Consider the following 22,256-nt stretch of genomic DNA (forward strand, 5'->3'; position numbering starts at 1 on the left):
CTATGATACTGAGATCTCATTTGGATATCTTAAAAAATCTAATACAATTGCTGCATTTTGTAAAAGAGATCTCCATTCATGCTGGGTCAATCATTGAGATCGTTCCTGTTCCAGGCAGCATCCCTCCCCTGTGCATATATTACAGGATCAACGATGCTGAGTGGTGGGCTCCACTGGCAGGTTAGCCACTCAGGGAAGACATAAGGATGGTGCTGATGCCACTCGCACGGCTGGTGCAGCTGGTGGAGCGCGGACCGCGCGCGCTGTGTGGGGCCGGACTGAGCACGCGCAATGTGGAGCGCGGACCGCGCGCGCACGGTGTGGGGCCGGATTGAGCACGCGCAGTGTGGAGCGCGGACCGCGCGCGCGCTTCCACTCACCCGGGCGCTCAATTGTCGAGCGGACGGTTCGCGGCTTCAGTCAGCGGCGAAGATCAGGAGCGTTCCTGTCAGCTTCAACCATGCCGGCTGGGAGCCAGGAATCTGAATGTGCCCTCAGTTACCAGGTACTGTGTCTGACCTCTGGAGTACGTCGTGTTTGTGTTTGAATCTCTTCATCGAACGCTCAGTATTTTGCTCCTTTGAAAAAATATATATGTACATATGGTAGAATTGGTGCTCGGATCGGAGGTGGTTAATTCATTTTATCCGAGGTATGATGAATGCTGTTTAATATTTGATCCGATGTCTTCACTCGTCTGTGCGATGTATGAAGGTATGTTTCATTCCTCAATGCGAAGGTAAAACTATTCCAGTCAATGCGGCAGTGACATTTAATATTTCTGTCATGTGTGCCGTGTGCATGTTCTGCCTTCCCGAGCATCGGCTGCTGCTGCTCAATGTGCTCCGGATAAACCGCTCACAACATTAAATCGAGCGAGGGAATGGGGGGATGAGGGAAAGACGATCACTGGAGCCTCTGCACATTAAAAGATTAACCTTGAAGGCGGTGAGGATGAATCCTGGGCCAAGAACATGTCAAAGATGTCAGTCCGCCTGAAGAATGTTGATGGCTTTATGAGTTTTATGATTTCGTTTTGCTGCAACATGAATATTTGAATAAAGTTTTATCAAACAGTGCCATTCAATATTGCAATCGTGTTTTCAGATACTTCTGTTTCACCGTTTTATTTCTATCTCGATTCAATTTAATTGGATACAAAGCTCTTCCTATCCGTCTGTCTGGGAACATTCTACATTGTCCTTTCAATTGTTATTGTGTGTGATGTGTATCTACATCTGAGTATATATCCTAATGTTTTGAGTGGTTGGTGTAGGTGACTGTAAAGTGTGCAAAGCATTGTGCAGGAGGGCTGTGTGGGCTGAGCATGACAGTGTGCTCTTAAAGATGCTGCTTCATCTGGGGGTTTGGGGTTTCGCCACACTACAATGCTGTAAATGCAAACTCCTGACAGCTGGAAAAGAGAGGTGGTGCTCTTTTAAAGGGAACGTGGTTTGCAAGCCTCTATCCCTGACCTGATGGATGACTCAATTCACATTGGAATATTGCAATGGAAATATTCTCTGTATAAAATGGTGTCTCTCAAGGCTGCAGTTCTCTTTTGCTACTGGTATCTAGTCAACATGCAGCCAGCGATATGCAGTTTGCTCTATTTTTGAGTTCAAGCAGACCAGAACAGTCCAGGATCCTTTCCTAATTGTCTTATTGGGTTCTGATCACGCTTGTTCTTTATTTTCACATGAGATTTTCAAGATTGTCTCTCCACCCCTCCCCCCCCCCCCCAAACCACTAGATTTTGTGAGTTTATAAACACTTTCAAACCTGATTCTTCAGACTTACTCGTGTACTCTTCCAGACCAGCCTGAAATTTGCACCAGTAGGTTTATCCAAATCTGATGTGAGAATGGTTCTTCCCATACTGTTATGTGGTATCTTGTGTGGATTCACAAATTAAATTTTTGTTTAGCCGAAAGCTTGTGATATCAACAATGACAATAAGTGAAAATAATCACGATGCAAAAACATCAAAATTTCCCAGTTCTACGAAAATTCACCATTGTTTACCTTCCACAGTTCATTTTATTCTTGGAATCCATCTTTTACTTTTAATTGGTGCCACCAAATAAGCAATGGTGCTAAATGCTGACTGCCTCCCTGTACCCTGCAAAGCTTCTCATTTTAAGCTTCCTCATGTATGGAGTAAAATGCCTTTGTCTCCTGGAGGCAAATATGTGGTTGTGCAACACACAATTATTTGGTTTTCAGCTTTCCAGTTATGTTTAGTTCTGACATCCATTTTTGAATTCTTGATTTCTTTCTTTCCCCTCAATCATGCTGTATTCATTAGCAGCAAAAATAGTTTGTTCATCTCCTAGCCTGGAATTTAATTATTCTAATTTATGGATTATTGGGATATTTTATTATGTCAAAGGCACTGTAGAGTTGTGTTTGTATCTGTATTTCTGTATATAGGTCAGCACGGTAGCACAGTGGTTAGCACTGTTGCTTTGTAGTGCCAGGGACCCGGGTTCGATTCCCGGCTTGGATCACTGTGCGTGCGGAGTCTGCACGTTCTCCCCGTGCCTGTGTAGGTTTCCTCCGGGTGCTCCGGTTTCGTCCACAGTCTAAAGATGTGCAGGTTAAGTCGATTGGTCATTCTAAATTGCCCTGTCGTGTCCAAAGGTTAGTTGGGGTGACTGGGTTATGGGGACAGGATGGAGGTGTGGGCTTAAATAGGGTGCTCTTTCAAAAGCCAATGTAGACTTGATAGGCTGAAGGGGCTCTTTCTGCTTTGTGAATTCTATGATTCTATAAAAAAAATACCTGAAAGACATCTTTGGAGACTTATAGCTTCCAATCCGTTTAGTTTATTTGACGCACCATCTGATTTACAGATGCCTCTTTCCCCATTTTCCAATAGGTGACCCAAACAAGATTCATTTAGAATCTTTTAACTCTCTTAAAAAAATTATTATTATTTATAAATAAATATCAAACACAACCACAACCAAGATCAAAAAGATTACAAACAGGAAATCACATCGTAACTCAATCAGTAACCAACAATTGCAGCCCGCCCTCCCTACCATACCCCACACCCCTCTCTGCAGCCACTTTTTCTTGTTAACCCTAAAACCACCCCCCTCCCTATCCCTGCTGACTTAACTGTCCTGGAAGAAGCCAATGAACAGTTTCCATCTCCGGGCGAACCCTTTCATCGACCCCCTTAAGGCAAATTTAATTTTCTCCAACCTGAGGAAATCTGCGAGGTCGCTCACCCATACCCCTGGTTTCGGAGACTCCGAGTCCCTCCACCCCAACAGGCTCCGTCTCCGGGATGCCAGAGAGGCAAAGGACAGAGCGTTGGCCTCTCTCAACCCCTGGACTCCTGGGTCTTCCGACACTCCAAACACTGCCATGAATCTTTGAACTCTAACCACGTTAATGACTGACTTTCTTCTTCTTACTTGGCCATTAATATAAGGAAATTTATCTTGTTCCATAAAGATAATTTTAAAGGAATAATCTTTTATCTTTTTTATTTTTGCACTGATGCCACATATGAGCCAAGGAAAAAGGGTTAATAATGTCAGAACTTAAGAAATCTTACTTAAATGCATTAAAATAGTAGATGCCTGAAATTAGCTGTAAGACAGAACTCAAGTGAAAGGGTTCAATTAAATTAGTCAATTTTGAACATTTAGAACTATCCCCTGAGATTAGATTACAAATCTTCTCTCTACCTCCCCATTGATTTTTTTTTAATGTGACCCTGCCCCTACACACCCATCACCAAAGGCATGAATTTATGAACTTAGAGTTGGGGTACAGTTTTACAGTGCTCCAGTGGTTTACTCAAATGACACCGTTCAAGCTCATGCACCAAGAATAATGAGTGCTGGCAGGCTATTTCACAAAACCACAAGACAAGGAAAGTCAATCAGCCTATCTTTCTTTGGCTATGCAAAAATACCCTGAAGTTTTTCTCATTGCAGTAGCTAGTTGGTTCTTAAATTATGCCAGGATTTGTGACTCCCCTTCTTTAGCCATTCCATGTATTGATATGGTCTGTGTGTCTGCTTTCTGATGCCAGTCCTAATTTGTCCTTGCACTAAATTGCTCTTGGATGTCTCCATTCTGGACTGAAGTTTACAATCTCAATCAGTTTTTACACCTCTGATGCTCGGGATCAATGGCATCAAAAATGTATTGATCTTGGTCTTGAAAGATCCAATTGTCCTAGCATTCATAGGGTGCGAATTTCAGATTTTTAGCCCCCCTTTTGTTACTCGCCATCTTTGAGGTTGCTTGAGAGTTGCTGACACCAACACACAGCTGATTGTACAGTACAAGCGTCTTTTATAATGAATCAGGTCACCACACGGTTTGTTTCAAGAAAGTGGCCAAGCAACTTGCTCCCAAATCTCTGCTCTCTCATCATTATGAATAGGAAAAAATTATTAATAACCACCTAAAGATAACTAATGCGAATATTTAAAAAGTCTTATTTTTGACTTTTGACTTTTTTTCATCGGCGTGTTAAATAACTTCAAATGTAAAATATTTAGTCATAATTTATAACTAGATCCGTGAGTGGGCTTGGACAGAATACTGATTATTGACTCTGACTTCTAGAAGGTAGAACATGCATCATAGACATCTGATTCTAAATACAGTTCAATCCGATCCAACAAAATTACATATCCAACAGTGCCTTGCTGCATCACTCTCGAGATCCCACACCATTTGACATTGAATGATGTACACTGTCAACTGTCATTATGCAGGCAAAGGTGGCAGCCATTTTACATCCAATTTCTCAAATAGCAGTGAAATGAATGACAAGTTCAGCTTTTTGGTAGGAGTTGGCAGAATTCTCTGTTCATCACTGAATAGTACCATGGTGTATTTCACTCCTAATCATGCAGACATTTTTGCTTTCAAAGAATAGCAGTTCTGACAGTACAAAAATCCATCAAAAGCTGAATTTCAAATGTCCAGACAAATTAACATTTCTGTCCACTAAAATCACTTAATTTTAGCACATGTTCCACTCTACTGTCAGCTCTGTGCTTTAGGTAGAACATGCTCATTTGAATCCAGAATGTCTGGAAGCTAGATACTTCCTTACAGGACAGGAGGGGAATTCGGCATGAGCTAACACTGATACACTTGCTCGTGACTAGGTGCAGATGGACACTACTCAAAGTATACAAGTGGGTTACATTCCATTAGTGAAATGATTAATGATGTGAGGAGGATAAAGCACTCTCAATTTTTAAAATAATAATTAAAGGATAGTATGTCACCTATGGAAGGAGGCAAACGTCTTTACTAAGTTCAGCAAGTCAACCTCGAGCGATGATGGCCGCCTGCTCGCACCACTCGTCAAGTGTGATTCAGATCAGATTAGATCCTGGTGTGCTCATCCTGGACCCCAGTGTGTTGATTGAGGCCCTGATCATTTTCTTATGATCACTTATTCTCGTATAAACAAAAGGATCTTGTGTGGTCTTCAGATACTTAATTTTATAAATTATATATGGCTGAATCATTGATGAAATGGGTGCCTCTACTGCCCTGAAATGAATGGTAGGAAATTCTGTCGGGTTCTGTTCAACCCTCCTCTTCCTTCTCCACCTCCCCATCAAACGTTCCCATTTACTTTGTCCAGATGATGCATGCTTAATGTGCAGGAGGAAAAGACAAAAAATGTAAGGTTTTTCTCTTGGTGCTAGGGTGTACCAAAACATTTCTGTATTTATTTTTGTCTTGAATCCATATAATTTCAGTTCCTGATTCAGAACTTTAAAGAGTCAGAAAAGTAAAATGTCTTAAAGATTGCAGGATTCCTGTGGTGAGATGACATTAAGCTGCTGCAGTATTTCTGCCACTTGTAATGGATATCAGTTGAACAGAGTACCACAGTGGCAGCCTGTTAATGGGCACCCCCATGGAGATCAATGCAATGCAAACAATGGTTAGCAATGTGTTTACAAAAAAGGAAACATGTAGGCTGAAGCAGGCAGCACGGTGGCACAGTGGTTAGCATTGCTGCCTACGGCGCTGAGGACCTGGGTTCGAATCCCGGTTCTGGGTCACTGTCCATGTGGAGTTTGCACATTCTCCCCGTGTCTGCGTGGGTTTCACCCCCACAACCCAAAAGATGTGCAGGGTAGGGGGGATTGGCCACACTAAATTGCCCCTTGAATTGGAAAAAATAATTGGGTACTCTAAATTTATTTAACAAAAAAAAATGTAGGCTGAAGCATATTTATAAGGCAGCAACATATTGAGGGGTTCAGATAATGCTTTAAAGCACAAGAGCTGAGCTCGAGCAGCATAACTATATTTCCTGACATGTTCTTTCCAAACCTCAGTCTATATTCTCCATGAGGTGCAGAGTTGGGGGAAAATTCTTTTCTGTTTGCTATTTGCAGCAACATTTTATATCTGTTCTTTATAATTCATGACAAATAGTAAACACAAGAAACACCCCCCTCCGAGTTAATGAGTTGTTTCCATTCTTGAAGAGTAGATCTGTGCTTTACTCCCGTCCTTCTATTTAGCCTTGTGTTGCCCTGTTGGGGATAGATGAACATCAAGGGAGGGTATTAACAGATCTAGCTTTATCTATTGAAAACATTCCAAAACAACAAAGTTGAGTGTCATATAGCACATATTTATATTGCTCCACTATTTTTGATTCTGTGAAGAATTCATGCACACCTGCTGTGCTCCTGATTTGTGTACAATACATCTGCATCTCTATCCAGATGTACTAAGAATCCAACTCCATATCTGCTCCATCAAAAAGACCACCTTCTTCCACCTCCGTAACATCATGTGCCTCTGCCTCAGTCCATTTGCTGAAACCTTTAAAAGTAAATTATAAATCCATGAGGAAGGAAAATTGTTCAGGTGAGGGATAGGACAGGGAAGTTGGTGGTGGCTCCGAATCTGATTAACAAGGTCTTTGAGTAATTTTATGACAGGTTGTACAGGTCAGAGCCACCTGGGGGAGACCGGGAGATGCAGGAATTTCTAGATGGGTTGGAGTAACCGAGATTAGGGTGACAGGGCTACATTAGAAGGAGCGATAGTGGAGCAGGAGATAAAAGATGCGATTGGGAGAATGCAGTCGGGGAAGGTGGCAGGGCCGGATGGGTTTCCGAAGGAATATTATAAAAAATTCAAGAATAAGCTGGCACCCCTGATGGTGGGGATGTTTGAAGAGGTGATAGGGAAGGGGGTGTTGCCACAAACGTTGGGGCAGGCATCGATTTCCTGTCGCTAAACAAAGATAAGGATCCGACGGAGTGTGGGTCGTATAGGCCCATATCACTTTTGAATGTGGACGCAAAAATATTGGCGAAGGTACTGGCGGGTAGGCTGGAGAAAGGCCTCCCGAAGGTGATAGGTGAAGATCAGATGGAGTTCGTGAGAGGAAAGCAGCTCTTTTCAAACGTTAGAAGGGTATTGAACGTCATTATGGCACCGGCAGAGGGGAAGGAAACAGGTGGTTGTGGCATTGGAAGCGGAGACAGCGCTTGACCGGGTATAATGGGGGTACTTGATGGCAGTTCTGGAGCGGTTTGGGATTGGACCAAGATTTGCGAACTGGGTAAAGCTACTATACAAGGAGCCAAGGGCGAGTGTCCGCACAAACAACATCAGATCGAGATACTTTTCTCTCCACCGTGGGACTAGGAAGGGCTATGTCCCCCCTGCTGTTTGCACTCACGATTGAGCTGTTGGCCATCGCATTAAGAAGTTCAGGGGTATGGAAAGGAATAGTGCGGGGGGGGGGGGGGGGGGGGGGGGGGGATAGAGCATAGGGTATCCTTATATGCCTGTTACATGTGTCGGAACCGAGTGTGTCGACAGGGGGCATATTGGAGCTGCTTCGAGTGTTTGGGTCTTTCTCGGGGTACAAACTAAATCTAGACGAGTGATTATTTTGTGGTGTCTCGGGCAGGGGTGGGGGGGCTGCCATTCCGTAGGGCAGAGACTCACTTTAGGTACCTGGGCTGCAGGTTTCCCCAGGGCGGGGCGGGGCGGGGGGGGGGGGGGGGGGGGGGGCTCCGCAGGTACAACATTTCTAGTTCGGTGGGGAGAGTGAAAGCTGATCTGGCAAGGTGGGGTGGTTTCCCTCTGTCACTGGCGGGTCGAGTACAGGCGGTTAAAATGAACGCGTTGCCGTGATTTCTGTTAATTTTTCAATGCCTGACGATTTTCCTGCCAAAGGCTTTTTTCAGAGAGATTGAGGGAAGGATTACTTTGTTCATATGGGGAGGGAAGGTGGCCAGAGTTAGAAAGGTGCTGCTACAGAGGGGAAGGCAGGCAGGGGGTTTGGGTCTTCCGAACTCCTGGGCAGCGAATGTGGAGAAGGTGCGGAGCTGGGTCAGAGGGGTTGATTCCCAGTGGGTCAGAGTTTGTGCAGGGGTTCGAGATTAAAAGCACCAGCAACAGTGCCGCTCCCGATGGCCCCGGAGAAATACTCAGGGAGTCTGGGAATAATAGCTTAATTGAGAATTTGGAGACAGTTTCGCCAACACTTTGGGTTGGGGGCAGGGTCAAGGGAAATGCCGATTCGAGGGAACCACAGATTTGAGCCAGGAAAGTGGGATGGAAGTTTTCGGAAATGGGAGGAGAAGGGAGAGTAGGCTATTCAATACTGTTTTACCATTTTATTAGATTATGGCTGAGCTGTATCTTAACTCCATATGCCTGCCTCTGATACATCTTGATCTATCAATCTCGGTCTTCAAAACTCCAATTGACCCCCCAGCCTTCAAAGCCGTTTGTGGGAGAGAGAGTTCCAGATTTCTGCTATCATTTGTGTATAAAATTGTTTCCTGATTTCACTCCTGAATGGTCTCACTTTAATTTTAAGATTGTGTTCTCCATTCTGGACTCAGAGGACTGGACTCCATTCTGGACTCCAGATAATAGGTTTTCTCTCTCTCCATCCTATCAGCTCCTTCTAATATCTTAAACACCTCTATTACACCACCCCTCAATCTTCTATACACCACAACACAAGTTTATACAACCTTTTCTCATGATTTAACACTTTAATCCTTGGTATCATTCTGATGAATCTGTGCTGCACCTCCACCAAGTCCGGTATATCTTTGCTGAGACGCAATGCCCAAAACTGAACCCAGCACTTAGGATGGAGTCTGACCTTGGCTATGATGGTTGAATATCCTGCCAACATTCATGATTTAAGTTGAAACATATGAAGAGTGGCTAGTTGAGTAAAGTACTGGAGGGCTGCTTGTGCCTATGAATCTATAACCCCCCCCCCCCCCTGTCAGGGGAGAAGGGGAAAAAAACTTTTTTTTTGCAATTAAAAATAAATGTCTTTGTACCTGATTCCAATACCTCCCCACCACAATTCCTTGAGACTGAAAAATAACATCTTAATAAATTGACTTGCCCACTGAATTGTTGTCCTGCTATTAAAATATATCTATTTTTATCATCTTTGCTTTGCCTCAACTCTTCTTTATAAATGTTTTTTATTGAGTTTTCATATTTCATATATGACAAATTACAAGTTATTAGAGAGAGAGAAAAAAAAAAGGAAAACACAAAATTTTTTTACATGAATATTTACAGGTAAGCATCTTCATAACAATAATTGTGGCTGCCCCCTTTAGCCAGCATACATATTTTACTGCCTCAACTCTTAATGTTATTTACGCAAAGGCCATCAGAAATGACTGAATGCATTTTGAAAATTCAAGCTTGTTCCCTTTCTTTCTATGGCAGTGAGTGTAAGTGTCATGGTACAGTTTATCTCCCTTTAAAACTTCACAGCTATGCTACCCTGATGATAATATCTTCCGAATAAAATTCCAGTTCCCAGGTGTTAAGTTTCTGTGTTGGACTAACAAATATGGCAGTTGGAAGATTTGGAGCATACCAGTGTTATTCTCACGTGAGTTGATGATTGCAATGTCATCTATGGAGTGGCAGAAACATGCTCTTTTATAGGGAGATAAAATTGAAAGTTGATGACTCCTGGGGCACCTAGAGAAAGCACAGTTGCCCCTCCCTCAGGATTTAGCAAGACTGCAGAACCTGGATTGGATTGGATTTGTTTATTGTCACGTGTACCGAGGTACAGTGAAAAGTATTTTTCTGCGAGCAGCTCAACAGATCATTAAGTACATGGGAAGAAAAGGGAATAAAAGAAAATACATAATAGGGCAACACAAAGTACACAATGTCACTACATAAGCACCGGCATCGGGTGAAGCATACAGGGTTTTGTGTTAATGAGGTCAGTCCATAAGAGGGCTGTTTAGGAGTCTAGTAACAGCGGGAAAGAAGCTGTTTTTGAGTCTGTTCGTGTGTGTTCTCAGACTTCTGTCTCTCCTGCCCGATGGAAGAAGTTGGAAGAGTGAGTAAGCCGGGTGGGAGGGGTCTTTGATTATGCTGCCCACTTTCCCCAGGCAGCGGGAGGTGTAAATGGAGTCAATGAATGGGACGCAAGTTTGTGTGATGGACTGGGCTGTGTTCATGACTCTCTGAAGTTTCTTGCGGTCCTGGGCTGAGCAGTTGCCATACCAGGCTGTGATGCAGCCCGATAGGATGCTTTGTATGGTGCACCTGTAAAAGTTGATAAGGGTTAATGTGGACATGCCGAATTTCCTTAGTTTCCTGAGGAAGTATAGGTGATGTTGTGCTTTCTTGGTGGTAGCGTCGACGTGGATGGACCAGGACAGAGTTTTGGAGATGTGCACCCCTAGGAATTTGAAACTGCTAACCATCTCCACCTTGGCCCCGTTGATGCTGACAGGGCTGTGTACAGTACTTTGCTTCCTGAAGTCAATGACCAGCTCTTTAGTTTTGCTGGCATTGAGGGAGAGATTGTTGTCGCTGCAGCACTCCACTAGGTTCTCTATCTCCCTCCTGTATTCTGACTCGTCGTTATTCGAGATCCGGCCCACTATGGTCGTATCGTCAGCAAACCTGTAGATGGAGTTGGAAACAAATTTTGCCACGCAGTCGTGTGTGTACAGGGAGTAGAGTAGGGGGCTAAGTATGTAGCCTTGTGGGGCTCCGGTATTGAGGACTATTGTGGAGGAGGTGTTGTTGTTCATTCTTACTGATTGTGGTCTGTGGGTCAGAAAGTCGAGGATCCAGTTGCAGAGTGGGGAGCCAAGTCCTAGGTTTTGGAGCTTTGATATGGGCTTGGCTGGGATTATGGTGTTGAAGGCGGAGCTGTAGTCAATAAATGGGAGTCTGATGTAGGAGTCCTTGTTGTCAAGATGCTCTAGGGATGAGATGCTCTAGGGATAAGTGTAAGGCCAGGGAAATGGCGTCTGCTGTGGACCGCTTGCGGCGGTATGCGAATTGCAGTGGATCAAGCCTTTTTGGGAGTATGGAGGTGATGCGCTTCATGATCAACCTCTCAAAGCACTTCATTACGACTGAAGTCAGGGCCACCGGGCGGTAGTCATTGAGGCATGTTGCCTGGTTCTTCTTTGGCACCGGTATGATGGTGGTCTTCTTGAAGCAGGTGGGGACCTCAGAGTGGAGTAAGGACAGGTTAAAGATGTCTGCGAATACCTCTGCCAGCTGGCCCGTGCAGGCTCTGAGTGCACGACCAAGGATCATGTCTGGGCCCGCCGCCTTCCGAGGGTTCACTTTCAGGAAGGCCGATCTGACTTCGGACGCTGTGATGGTGGGTATGGATGAGTTATGGGCTGCTGGGGCACTCGACAGCGGATTGTTGGTTACCTGCTCGAACCGAGCATAGAATGCATTGAGTTCATCGGGGAGGGGCGGGCTGCTGCCAGAGATACTGCTCGGCTTGGCTTTGCAGCCCGTTATGTTGTTTAGTCCTTGTCACAATCGCCAAGAGTCTGTCTCTGACTCTAGCTTGGTTTGATATTCTCTCTTGGCATCTCGGATGGCTTTACGGAGTTCATACCTGGATTTCTTGCATAGGTCAGGGTCATCTGAATTGAATGCCTCAGATCTGTCCTTCAGTAGGGAGTCAATCTCGTGATTGAGCCATGGTTTCCGGTTGGGGAACGTATGTACTACTTTCTTTGGCACGCAGTCATCCACACATTTGCTGATGAAGTCTTTGATGGTGGTGGCATACTCATTTAAGTTGGTCGCTGAATTCTTAAATATGGATCAGTCCACAGTCTCTAGGCAGTCAAGTAAGAGCTCTTCTGTTTCCTCGGACCAGCACTGCACAACCTTCTTAGCTGGATTCTCCCGCTTGAGTTTCTGCTTGTAAGCCGGGAGAAGGAGCACTGTCTTATGATCTGATTTCCCAAAGTGCGGTCGGGGGATGGAACAGTAGGCGCCCTTGATTTTTGAGTAACAGTGGTCAAGAGTGTTGTTGCCCCTGATGGGACAGGAGATGTGCTGGTGGAATTTTGGCAGCACACTCTTGAGTTGGCCTTGGTGAAGTCTCCGGCCACGATGAACAAGGCCTCCGGATGTTCTGTTTCGTAGTTGTTTATAACTGTGTACAGTTTGTCCAGGGTCCTGGGGTGGGATGCAGACCGCTGTTATAATGGCTGAAGTAAACTCACGTGGAATATAGTATGGGCGGCACTTCACAGTCAGATATTCCAGGTCCGGGGAGCAGTAGGTTGCCAGGGTCGCCACATCCAAGCACCAGGAGGAGTTGATGAGGAGGCAAACCCCTCCACCCTTCGCTTTGCCCGATGACACGGTGCGGTCCGCCCGGTGAATTGAGAAGCCTTCAGGTTGTATGGCACAGTCCGGTGAGGCGGGAGTGAGCCATGTCTCTGTGAAACATAGCACACAGCAGTCTCTTACTTCCCTCTGAGAGGTAAGTCTGCCGTTAAGTTCATCCAGCTTGTTTTCGATCGCTTGGACGTTTGCCAGGAGTATGCTGGGGAGAGGGGTCTTGAAACCGCATTGCTTCAGTGTAACCTGCAGACCACCACGTTTCCCTCGCTTCCTCGGTCGGCGGCTGTGGCTGGATGATCCTGGGATCCGATGGGAGAAGTCTGACCTTGTGGAAGGTAGGTGGTTGTGTCTGGTGGGGACCAGGGCGCTGGCAGGGACCAGGGCGCTGGTTACGATTCCGGGGTCGCGTCTGGCAGGGTCCAGGGCGCAGGTTGAGGTAGAGGGGTTGCTAGGGAGGAATGTTTGCGATCCGGATGGGTCCGGTATTCTGCGGGTACGTGAATATCTTGCAGTGCGTTCGGGTCCTTGTGCGGGGTCTCTGCCATTTCGGGGGTCCTGGGTCGTGGGCAGGGGCTTCCTGAGGCAGGTTGGGCTGAGTCCTGTGGTCTGTTCCCTACCTGAATTTTATATTCTGAGGTCGGGTGCCTACTCAAACTAAACAAATATAAAATAGCATTAAATGACGTTGGACGTGCATCCCGATGCTATTGCGCACCTGTGCAATTTTGAGGTTGGCTGGCGTGCATGAGTCAGATTCATGCCCTCCGACAATTAAAAGTCCAACTAAGGCCATTGACAATCCTATTTTACATGATTATATGTTGTCCAAGCGATTTTGCTTTGCTCACCGCACAAGCAAAATGAGTGGGTGTTTTTATTATAAAGTCCAGAAAGGAGCCCACACCGAGCCAAACAGCTTGAGTCAAAGGGAAAAGGTTTAATGCAACAGAACAAGAGTACGGAGCAGTTACTCTGCTACAGGGGCCAGCTCACAGTTTTATGCAGGATGCAGAAGGGACCCTCAGTGCTGGAGTATGTATTCCCCATAGGGGAATATCAATCCCCCAGTCTCATAGGTGTTCCATAACCCACTTAACCCCAGGTTATGACAGTTTTCATCAACCTCTCATTCAGGGGCAGGTTAAAAGACCCCTGGAGGACAAGCACATTCAGTCTCCTGGCAAGTTTGTTTCTGTCTCAGTTCAGAGTTGTGCCAGATGCCCTTTTCATTTCTGTAGCATATTAAGTCTACCTCGCTGTATTTGACGACCTCATCTTCCCTGGAAGGTTTGCTTGAGAAATGAAGCACAGTACACCCTTATTTGCAAGGTACAGGTCCATGTGCATATCATTTAATGGGGATAGTATACTCAATTAGTGGGACCTCCTCCTCTGAAGAAGAAAGGGGCAGCAGGAGAGAGAGGAGGCCAGGTGAGTCTGGGCAGCATCCCGGGGAGACCTTTTGAGAAGATTGGCACGGGCTCAGTTGGTGCAGGGCCAGCAGGCGGTAGGGTCTGCAGAAGGTGCCATTACCCTACAGGTAGCACTCCAACCACCTCCAAATGTCCACGGTTCAGTGCTGGAGGAGGCTCCACCTATCGAGGGACACAGTGACAGCAATATGGCAGATAATCGGACCAGAAATAGTCTCTAACTGCGTGGGTGGACACCCCATGCCAGTGGCTTTGAAGGCCACTGTGGTCCTCAACTTCTACTCTACTGCTTCTTTCTAGGAGTCAGTGGGGCATTTGTGTGGTGTGTCCCAGTCAGCTGCAGACAGTGTGTCAAGCTCGTCACTGATGCCAACTTCAGGCACATTATCCATTACGGGACAGACAAGGCCATCCAGGTGGAGAGAGTCAGAGACTTTGCTGCAATTTCTCAGTTTTCCTGCATCCAAGGTGTAATAGATTGCACTAATGTAGCCATCAAGGCGGCAGCAGGTGAGCCAGGAGCCTTCATGAACTGAATGTGCTGCCACTCAATGAACATGCAGATCATTGCGACCACACGACACAGATTCACGGTCTGTGCCTGCTACCCTGGCAGCTCACACAATGCTTAGATCTTGTGGCACTCCCAGGGACCAAAGTTGTTCATGGCTCCTGCACGATTGGATGGATGGCTCCTGGGTGACTAGACCTATCCCTTGAAAAGGTGGCTCATGACCCTGCTCCAGCATCCAAGAACGGAGGTGGAGGAGGGATACAACACAAGAGTGGTGGTGGAGAGGACAATTGGGCTACTCAAGATGTGCTTCAGATGCCTGGACCAATCAGAGGCAACATTTCAGTATCCTCGAGAGTGTGCCTCCCTTATTGTCGTAGCATTCTGCACCCTGCACAACCTGGCTCTGGCAAGGGGGATCTAGTAGAGACTAAGGAAAGCGAGGCAGCTCCTCAGGCCATGGAGGATGACTCCAGTTATGGATCCGATGAAGAGCCTGCGAAGGCATAAGATGAGGACGTGGAGGTAGACAGCAGGAACCTTCAGGGAAACAGGGACACCAGTCATCCAAGGCATTGATGCTTCCTCATGCCAATGGCACTGTCTCCTTTACAAACAATCGCGATGTACTGAGCAACCCAAAATTTGAGCAGCATACAATGCAATACAGTTACAAGTCTGTCCGAGCATGACCCTGTGACCTCTCTGCATCTGCTAACTCCTCACGTGAGTGTGATGTGCCTTCACCACTGTACAGTACCTGCGGAGCCAACAACCTAATACCCACCAATGTGTTAGTATCTATGCTGGTACTTAGTTCCGAGAGAGAGTGTGACGCTGGTACGGGTGTAATAGTATCGACCTTCAACCTTGCGGGGGGGGGGGGGGGGGTCCTCAGGATCATCCACGGCTCTTGTGGATGGCGCATCTGCAGAAGGAAGACAACATAGCAGTACATTCAATCATCAAATAGTCACTGTGCATGCTAGGTGGGTCATGAGACAACAGAGACCTGTAGCATGGTGCCACCTGCAGTGTAGCTTCAATGGGCACTCTTGGTTCGACAGTTCCACTTCAGATGAGAGGACCCCATAAGGTTTGAACTCCCCACCGCACAAGCATCTGCACTGCACTCTTACCTTCATCCAAGACCTCTGCCCAGCTATGGCCGGTGGAATGAGCTGTGCGGTGGCGCTCCAGCTCCAGTGCATCACCCTTGTTTCTGCTGACGACATGTAGATTGGGCACCTACCCCACCGCCCTTCTTTGGCAATTAAATACATGAATAGGATGGGAATAGAGGGATACGGACCCCGGAAGTGTAGAAGATTTTAGTTGAGACAGGCAGCATGGTTGGCGCAGGCTTGGAGGGCCGAAGGGCCTGTTCCTGTGCTGTACTTTTCTTTGTTCTTTGTTCTCTGCCGCATTTGACTTCCCTTCTGCTGAAAATAGAATTCATCATTAATGATCCCTCTCTCTGAAGGTGCACTCCAATTTGTCCCCCCACCACTCACAGCCATGTAGCACGGCATGCCACAGTGGTACACTTCACCCTTCAATTCACTGAGGCCAAGTGTGCTGACATCCAGCCTTGGCAGCGCAGGCTTCAGTGCCAGATGACACACACACTCTTCCACCACTGAGTGTCCCAAGGAATGGGCACCCAATTACACTTCTCCACACAGTTCCATGCCATCTCTACACTTAGCCTTGCTGACTACAGAAGATCATTGAACCGTTTGCAGCACTGAAGCCACATGTGGCACACCACGTTATGCCCACTAGCCTGGGCGGCAACGTTTGCTGCTTGATCAAATGAGAGGGGGCGGGGGGGCCCTTCTCTTTCTGCCCCTGGACATATGTATGTCCCACCTCGCACTAACCTCCTCCACCAATATTGCCTCCACCAATATTGCCCCCCCCCCCGGTCGGATGTCGGCTTTACATCCGACTCCGGCCCCTGACTGTGTGCACCCCAAACCCAAAAGTCAGGCCCAGGCCTCCAGAATGTGCTCAAACTGAGACTTTAACAGTATAATCTCAGTGAGAGAATGTGTGATTTTTAAATAATTTTTCTATTGAAGGAAAAATTAGAGAAAAATAATTATCAGCTACATGCCATTAAATTATTGACGACATTACATTGAGCAACCTTGCCATGGACAATGTTAGAAAATTGGGACATACGGTTAAAGGGTTGAAATTATGGGAACTATGAGCAAAACCTCAGTGGCTTCTCAAGCTAGCTGAACCTTGGGACTATTGGATGGATAGGAGTGATTGTGCCACGGATGTTGGATAACCTTGTTAAGTACCATTTAGGCTCTTGTGGATTTTAGCTGGATTATTAAAATAAAGTCACTCCAAGGCACCTTTTTTCCCCCTGTGCCGGGAGTTTTTACTCAGTTTGTGTTTTGAGTCCCTCTTCAACACACTGCTTGCTCTTTTTTCCCCCCTCCTCCTTTTGTCTGTTTCTCCTGCCCTATCCAAATGTTTTCTCTGTTCCACAACTTAAGGCAATGGGGTAGAAATTTATCTTGGGCACCAGCATAAATTAGGTAATAGCAAATTGGAAACCTGTTAGATATTTGAAGTCAATGGAGAACACAGTCAGATGGAGTGTCAAACAAACTGTCAGCTATTGATCCCCTCCTGGTGAAATTTCCATACTTCATGTTTGCATTAAGCCAAAATCACTCCAAGCGAGTGATGGCAGGCAATTCAAAAATGGGAGACCTGCACCTGACCCTGTCCTCTAGTAACATCCATATGCATGGGCTATCCAGCAAAGTGCTATTGAATAGCAACCTGGAACAGGCTTCCTGCTTGAGATTTTCCTTCCTTTTCTGCTTCTTCCCCAACAAAGCAGACACCAACCCCTGGATACTGAGGACAATTCCAACAAATAGTCATTTGGTAGTATAGAACTTGTATTGTCAAGCATTGTTCGAAATTTAAACCAGGCTGCTTGAGTTTCATTGGTTAAGGAATTGCCCTGTGGAATGAGCCAACGAATGGCTATCACTTATTTTGTTTAGCTGAAAAGGGTGAAATGTGTGTACATGTTCTTACTGTCTGCAAAGAATAGGAGCCTGTGTATTAATATATGTAGCTTCCAGTGCATGGAAATGTGCCACATTGCGAGCCTGACTGACGATCTTAAATTGGTTTTCAGCACAATTCTCAACACATTGAGGATTATTTAGCAAACGTTGTTCAATTGCAGAATCGCATCTAATGTTAGACACTGTTTTGACTTTTGCAAGCATAGACTGGTTGAGTAGGGTCTGTACCTTGCCCATTGTGAACAGCTGAAGGAACACACTGCTTTATACGATCCGCCAATCTTGGGACGTACGACCTACATACCGAGCATCACAGTGGAACTGAAATTCAGCACTGACATTCTTATACTACACTACTCATTTGTATGAGAGGCAGAATGTCATTTTGGCTTGATGGCAGCATCCTGTTAGTGGTGAATGCCAGTCATGTTTCTACTGCATTGTAGCAGTGTGAAACAACTGGCTTCACCTGTTGCTCAGCTCATAGAATCATAGAATTTACAGTGCAGAAGGAGGCCATTCGGCCCATCGAGTCTGCACCAGCCCTTAGAAAGAGCACCCTACCTAAGCCCACACCTCCACCCTATCCCCGCAACCCAGTAACCCCACCTAACCTTTTTTGTGGACATTGAGGGCAATTTAGCATCGCCAATCCACCTAACCTGCACATCTTTGGACTGTGGGAGGAAACCGGAGCGCCTGGAGGAATCCCACGCAGACACGGGGAGAAAGTGCAAACTCCGCACAGACAGTGACCAAAGCCAGGAATCGGACCTGGGACCCTGGAACTGTAAAGCAACTGTGCTAACCACTGTGCTACGATGCCCCCCCCCCCCAAATATTGAGATACCTTGTTCTTCCACAGTAATCTGAGATAAACGGGGCACTTTTCAGGTCCTAAAATGACAGTTTTAGGTCAGTTCATGAGTTTGTGTGATATACAGCATGAAATGATCTGATCGGTGCAGCTATGTTCTGCCCAAGTTGCCTTTGATGCCCTATTTCAGCATCAGGTCTGCATGGTGAGCAATTAGCTTATGCCCTAATTACAAGGTTGGTGGTAAGGTCAATCTTATAGGGTGTAGAACTGTAAGAATAACATGTGTATTGATTAGTGAAGGTAGGTTTATGGTTGACCATGGTAGAAAACTCCCTGCCTGGTTTAAATTTCAAACAGTGCTTGGCAGTTAACTGTCAGTCACCATCAACTGGTGCATTACTCATGGCAACGCCAATACCAATCAGAGTTCTCTTGCCAACCAATCAACACTCTCTTCTTATACAGTGTAAAGGTGTTGTTTCCCCTTACATTAGTATTCTTGTGACTGTCCTGATGAGTGCAAGACGACAAGCTTCGATAAAATGTGTTTTTTCAACAATACACAATTCTAACACACTGGGTTTCGTAATAAAAGTAAGAACCCCAGAAACACTCGTTGTGACCCGAGGACAGCACGTGCATCCATATGCAGATGTAAAAGATTCCATGGCACCATGTCATGTGAGAGTACCTTTAAGAAATGGGTGTTTAAGAAATGTACCTTCAAGAAATGGGTGTTTATCAGTGATGTCAGAGTGTTGGTGGAGCTGGGTTGTCTGTCAGCTTTTTACTTTTGTTTTAGGCTGTTTGCTGCAGGGTATGTTTTAGTTATGTTTTCAGAGCTGGATAGCTGCAGTTACAGCCAGAAGGGGTATCAGAGTCTCTGTAACCGAAAGACTGTAAATCGATCCTGGTGATTTAAAACTAATAACTGCTCTCAGTAGTGACTTTAACCAGATGTGCTTCTGTTGAAAGGTTTTGTTTTAAGTTTTATGGATGTTAAAAGGAAAGTAAGAATTACTTAGTGCTCTATTCTTTGGGGTTGTATTTGAATTAATGATTGCTAAGATGTTCACTGTATGTTTTAAAAAGGTTAACTTGAGTTCTTAGAATAAACATTGTTTTGCTTTAAAAAATACTTTTCTATTTCTGCTGTACCACATCTGTACAATGGGCCTTGTGCTCCCCATACCACAATCTAGTAAAAGTTGTGGGTCAGGTGAACTCCATGATACACTTTGTGGTTCTCTAAACCCTGGCCCATAACAAATTGGGGGCTCGTCCGGGATAAAAGTCTTATCTATTGAATTGACTTAGTGAACTTAAAGACAGTGAGGGGTGAGCATATTGTGGTTGCTTATCAGGTGTGGTATTCTGATGTTTTTGGGGGTGGAGACGGTCACACGCAGTACCTTACGGACAGAGACTAAAAGCAGACTGTTAGATTTGGCAAAAACATTGCAGTTAACATTACCTGACAAAATGTGAAAAGATGAGGTAATTATGGTCGTGGCTAAGTATTTAAAGTTGCCTGAGATACAGTTTGACACATTGGAAATGGCAAAAATTCAGTTACAAATTAAACAAATGGAACATGAGAAAGAATTAAAGCAGCTTCAATGCGAAAGAGAGGAAAAAGAAAGAGAGAGAGAGGAAAAAGAAAAGGAGAAGAAAGGAGAAAAGAAAGAATAGCCCGAGCAAAACAAAAAGAAAGAGAAAGGGAGATAATGAAATGAAATGAAAATCGCTTATTGTCACGAGTAGGCTTCAATGAAGTTACTGTGAAAAACCCCTAGTTGCCACATTCCGGGAGGCTGGTACGGGAATTGAACCGTGCTGCTGGCCTGCCTTGGTCTGTTTTAAAAGCCAGTGATTTAGCCCAGTGTGCTAAACCAGCCCCTGCAGCTTATATTACAGATACAGATCACGGAAAAAGATAAAGAGAGAGAGTTTGAACTTCAGAAAACGGCCATGAAACATGGCAGTCAGTTAAAATTGGCAGACGTAAAGGGAAACACACAGTTGGATGATAGTGATGAGGATAGTGAGAAAGAGCGTCAAAGTCGAAGGCTTGGTGGGAATCTATTTAAATATGTCCAAGCATTGCCAAGGTTTGACGAGAAGGAGGTGGAAGCCATTTTAATTTCATTTGAGAAGGTGGCTAAACAAATGAAATGGCCACAGGACATGTGGGTATTAATGATTCAAACAAAGCTGATAGGTAGGGCTAGTGAAGTGTTTGCATCACTACCGGAGGAGTTATCTGGAACGTATGAGGAGGTGAAAAAATCCATCTTAGGTGCATATGAACTAGTGCCTGAAGCCTACAGACAAAGGTTTAGAAATTTAAGGAAAGAATTTGGTCAAGCATACATGGAGTTTGAAAGGCTCAAACAGAGTAATTTTGATAGGTGGATAAGGGCTTTGAAAATAGACCAAACGTATGAAGCTCTCAGAGAAATTATGCTTTTGGAGGAGTTTAAAAGTTCAATTCCTGATGTAGTGAGAACTCGTGTGGAAGAGCAGAGGGTTAAAACTGCGAGGTTAGCAGCAGAAATGGCAGATGATTATGAATTAGTTCATAAACTAAAGCTTGGTTTCCGACATCAGTTTCAGCCTGTGAGGGACAGAAACTGGGGACATGAGAAATACTCAAGTGGTAAAGGGGTGATCTTATGGGAGATAATAAGGAGAGTGTACCTCAGATTAAAAAAGAAATCCAGGAGGGTGGGAGAGACATGAAAAGTTTCAAATGTTTTCACTGTAATAAACTAGGCCATGTAAAGTCACAGTGTTGGTGGTTGAAGAAAAGCACTGGGAAGGCTGATGTGGTAAAACAGGATAAGACAGCGAGGATTGTTAAATTGGTAAAGGAAAGCTCAAGTGAAGCGAAGGAGGTGCAAAAGATTGTACAGCCTGATCAAGAGGTGATTGATAGGAAGGTGCCAGATCTCTTTAAAGAATTTACTTGTATGGGTAAAGTTTACTCGTGTATCAGGAGGAGCAGGTAAATAAGTCACAGTTTTAAGAGATACGGGAGTTAGTCAATCTTTAATGGTAAGAGATGAGGAGTTATGTAGTTTGGGAAGAATGTTGCCAGGAAAGGTGGTAATATGTGGAATTCAGGGTGAGAGGAGTAGTGTTCCATTATATAATGTAAGGTTGGAAAGTCCAGTGACGAGTGGTGAAGTGGTAGTAGGAGTAATAGAGAAACTATCTTGTCCAGGAATACAGTTTATCTTGGGTAATGATATAGCTGGATCGCAGGTGGGAGTGATTCCTACCGTGGTGGAGAAAATGGGTGTTTATCAGTGATGTCAGAGTGTTGTCAGAGTGTTGGTGGAGCTGGGTTGTCTGTCAGCTGTTTACTTTTTTTTAAGGCTGTTTGTTGCAGGGTGTGTTTTAGTTTCGTTTTCAGAGCTGGATAGCTGCTGTCACAGCCAGAAGGTGTATTAGAGTCTCTGTAATCTAAAGACTGTAAATCGATCCTGGTGATTTAAAACTAATAACAGTAGTGACTTTAACCTGATGTGCTTCTGTTGAAAGGTTTTGTTTTAAGTCTTATGGATGTTAAAAGGAAAGTAAGAATTACTTAGTGTTGTCTTCTTTGGGGCTTGTATTTGAATTAATGGTTGCTAAGATGTTCACTATATGTTTTAAAAAGGTTAACTTGAGTTCTTAGAATAAACATTGTTTTGCTTTAAAAAATACTTTTCCATTTCTGCTGTACCATCCCTGTATAGTGGGCTGTGTGCTCCCCATACCACAAT

At 45.0% G+C, this 22,256-nt stretch overlaps 1 protein-coding gene across 3 annotated transcripts in view; it reads left to right on the top strand.

Annotated features, from left to right (window-relative positions):
* The first annotated feature begins 362 nt into the window (after nt 1-362).
* LOC119958117 (electroneutral sodium bicarbonate exchanger 1-like) overlaps nt 363-22,256 on the top strand; it is a 259,631-nt gene continuing 237,737 nt past the window's right edge. For 2 of the 3 annotated variants that reach the window (XR_005458961.1, XM_038786362.1), the window contains exon 1: nt 363-505. Coding sequence is in view for 2 of the 3 variants with exons in the window: in XM_038786362.1 (XP_038642290.1) it covers nt 461-505 (45 nt within the window). In the remaining variant the exon portion in view is untranslated. The remainder of the gene's footprint in view (nt 506-22,256) is intronic. The other variant, XM_038786363.1, reaches the window with a different exon arrangement.

This window comes from Scyliorhinus canicula, chromosome 28, assembly GCF_902713615.1.
Source record: "Scyliorhinus canicula chromosome 28, sScyCan1.1, whole genome shotgun sequence".
NCBI lineage: Eukaryota > Metazoa > Chordata > Chondrichthyes > Carcharhiniformes > Scyliorhinidae > Scyliorhinus > Scyliorhinus canicula.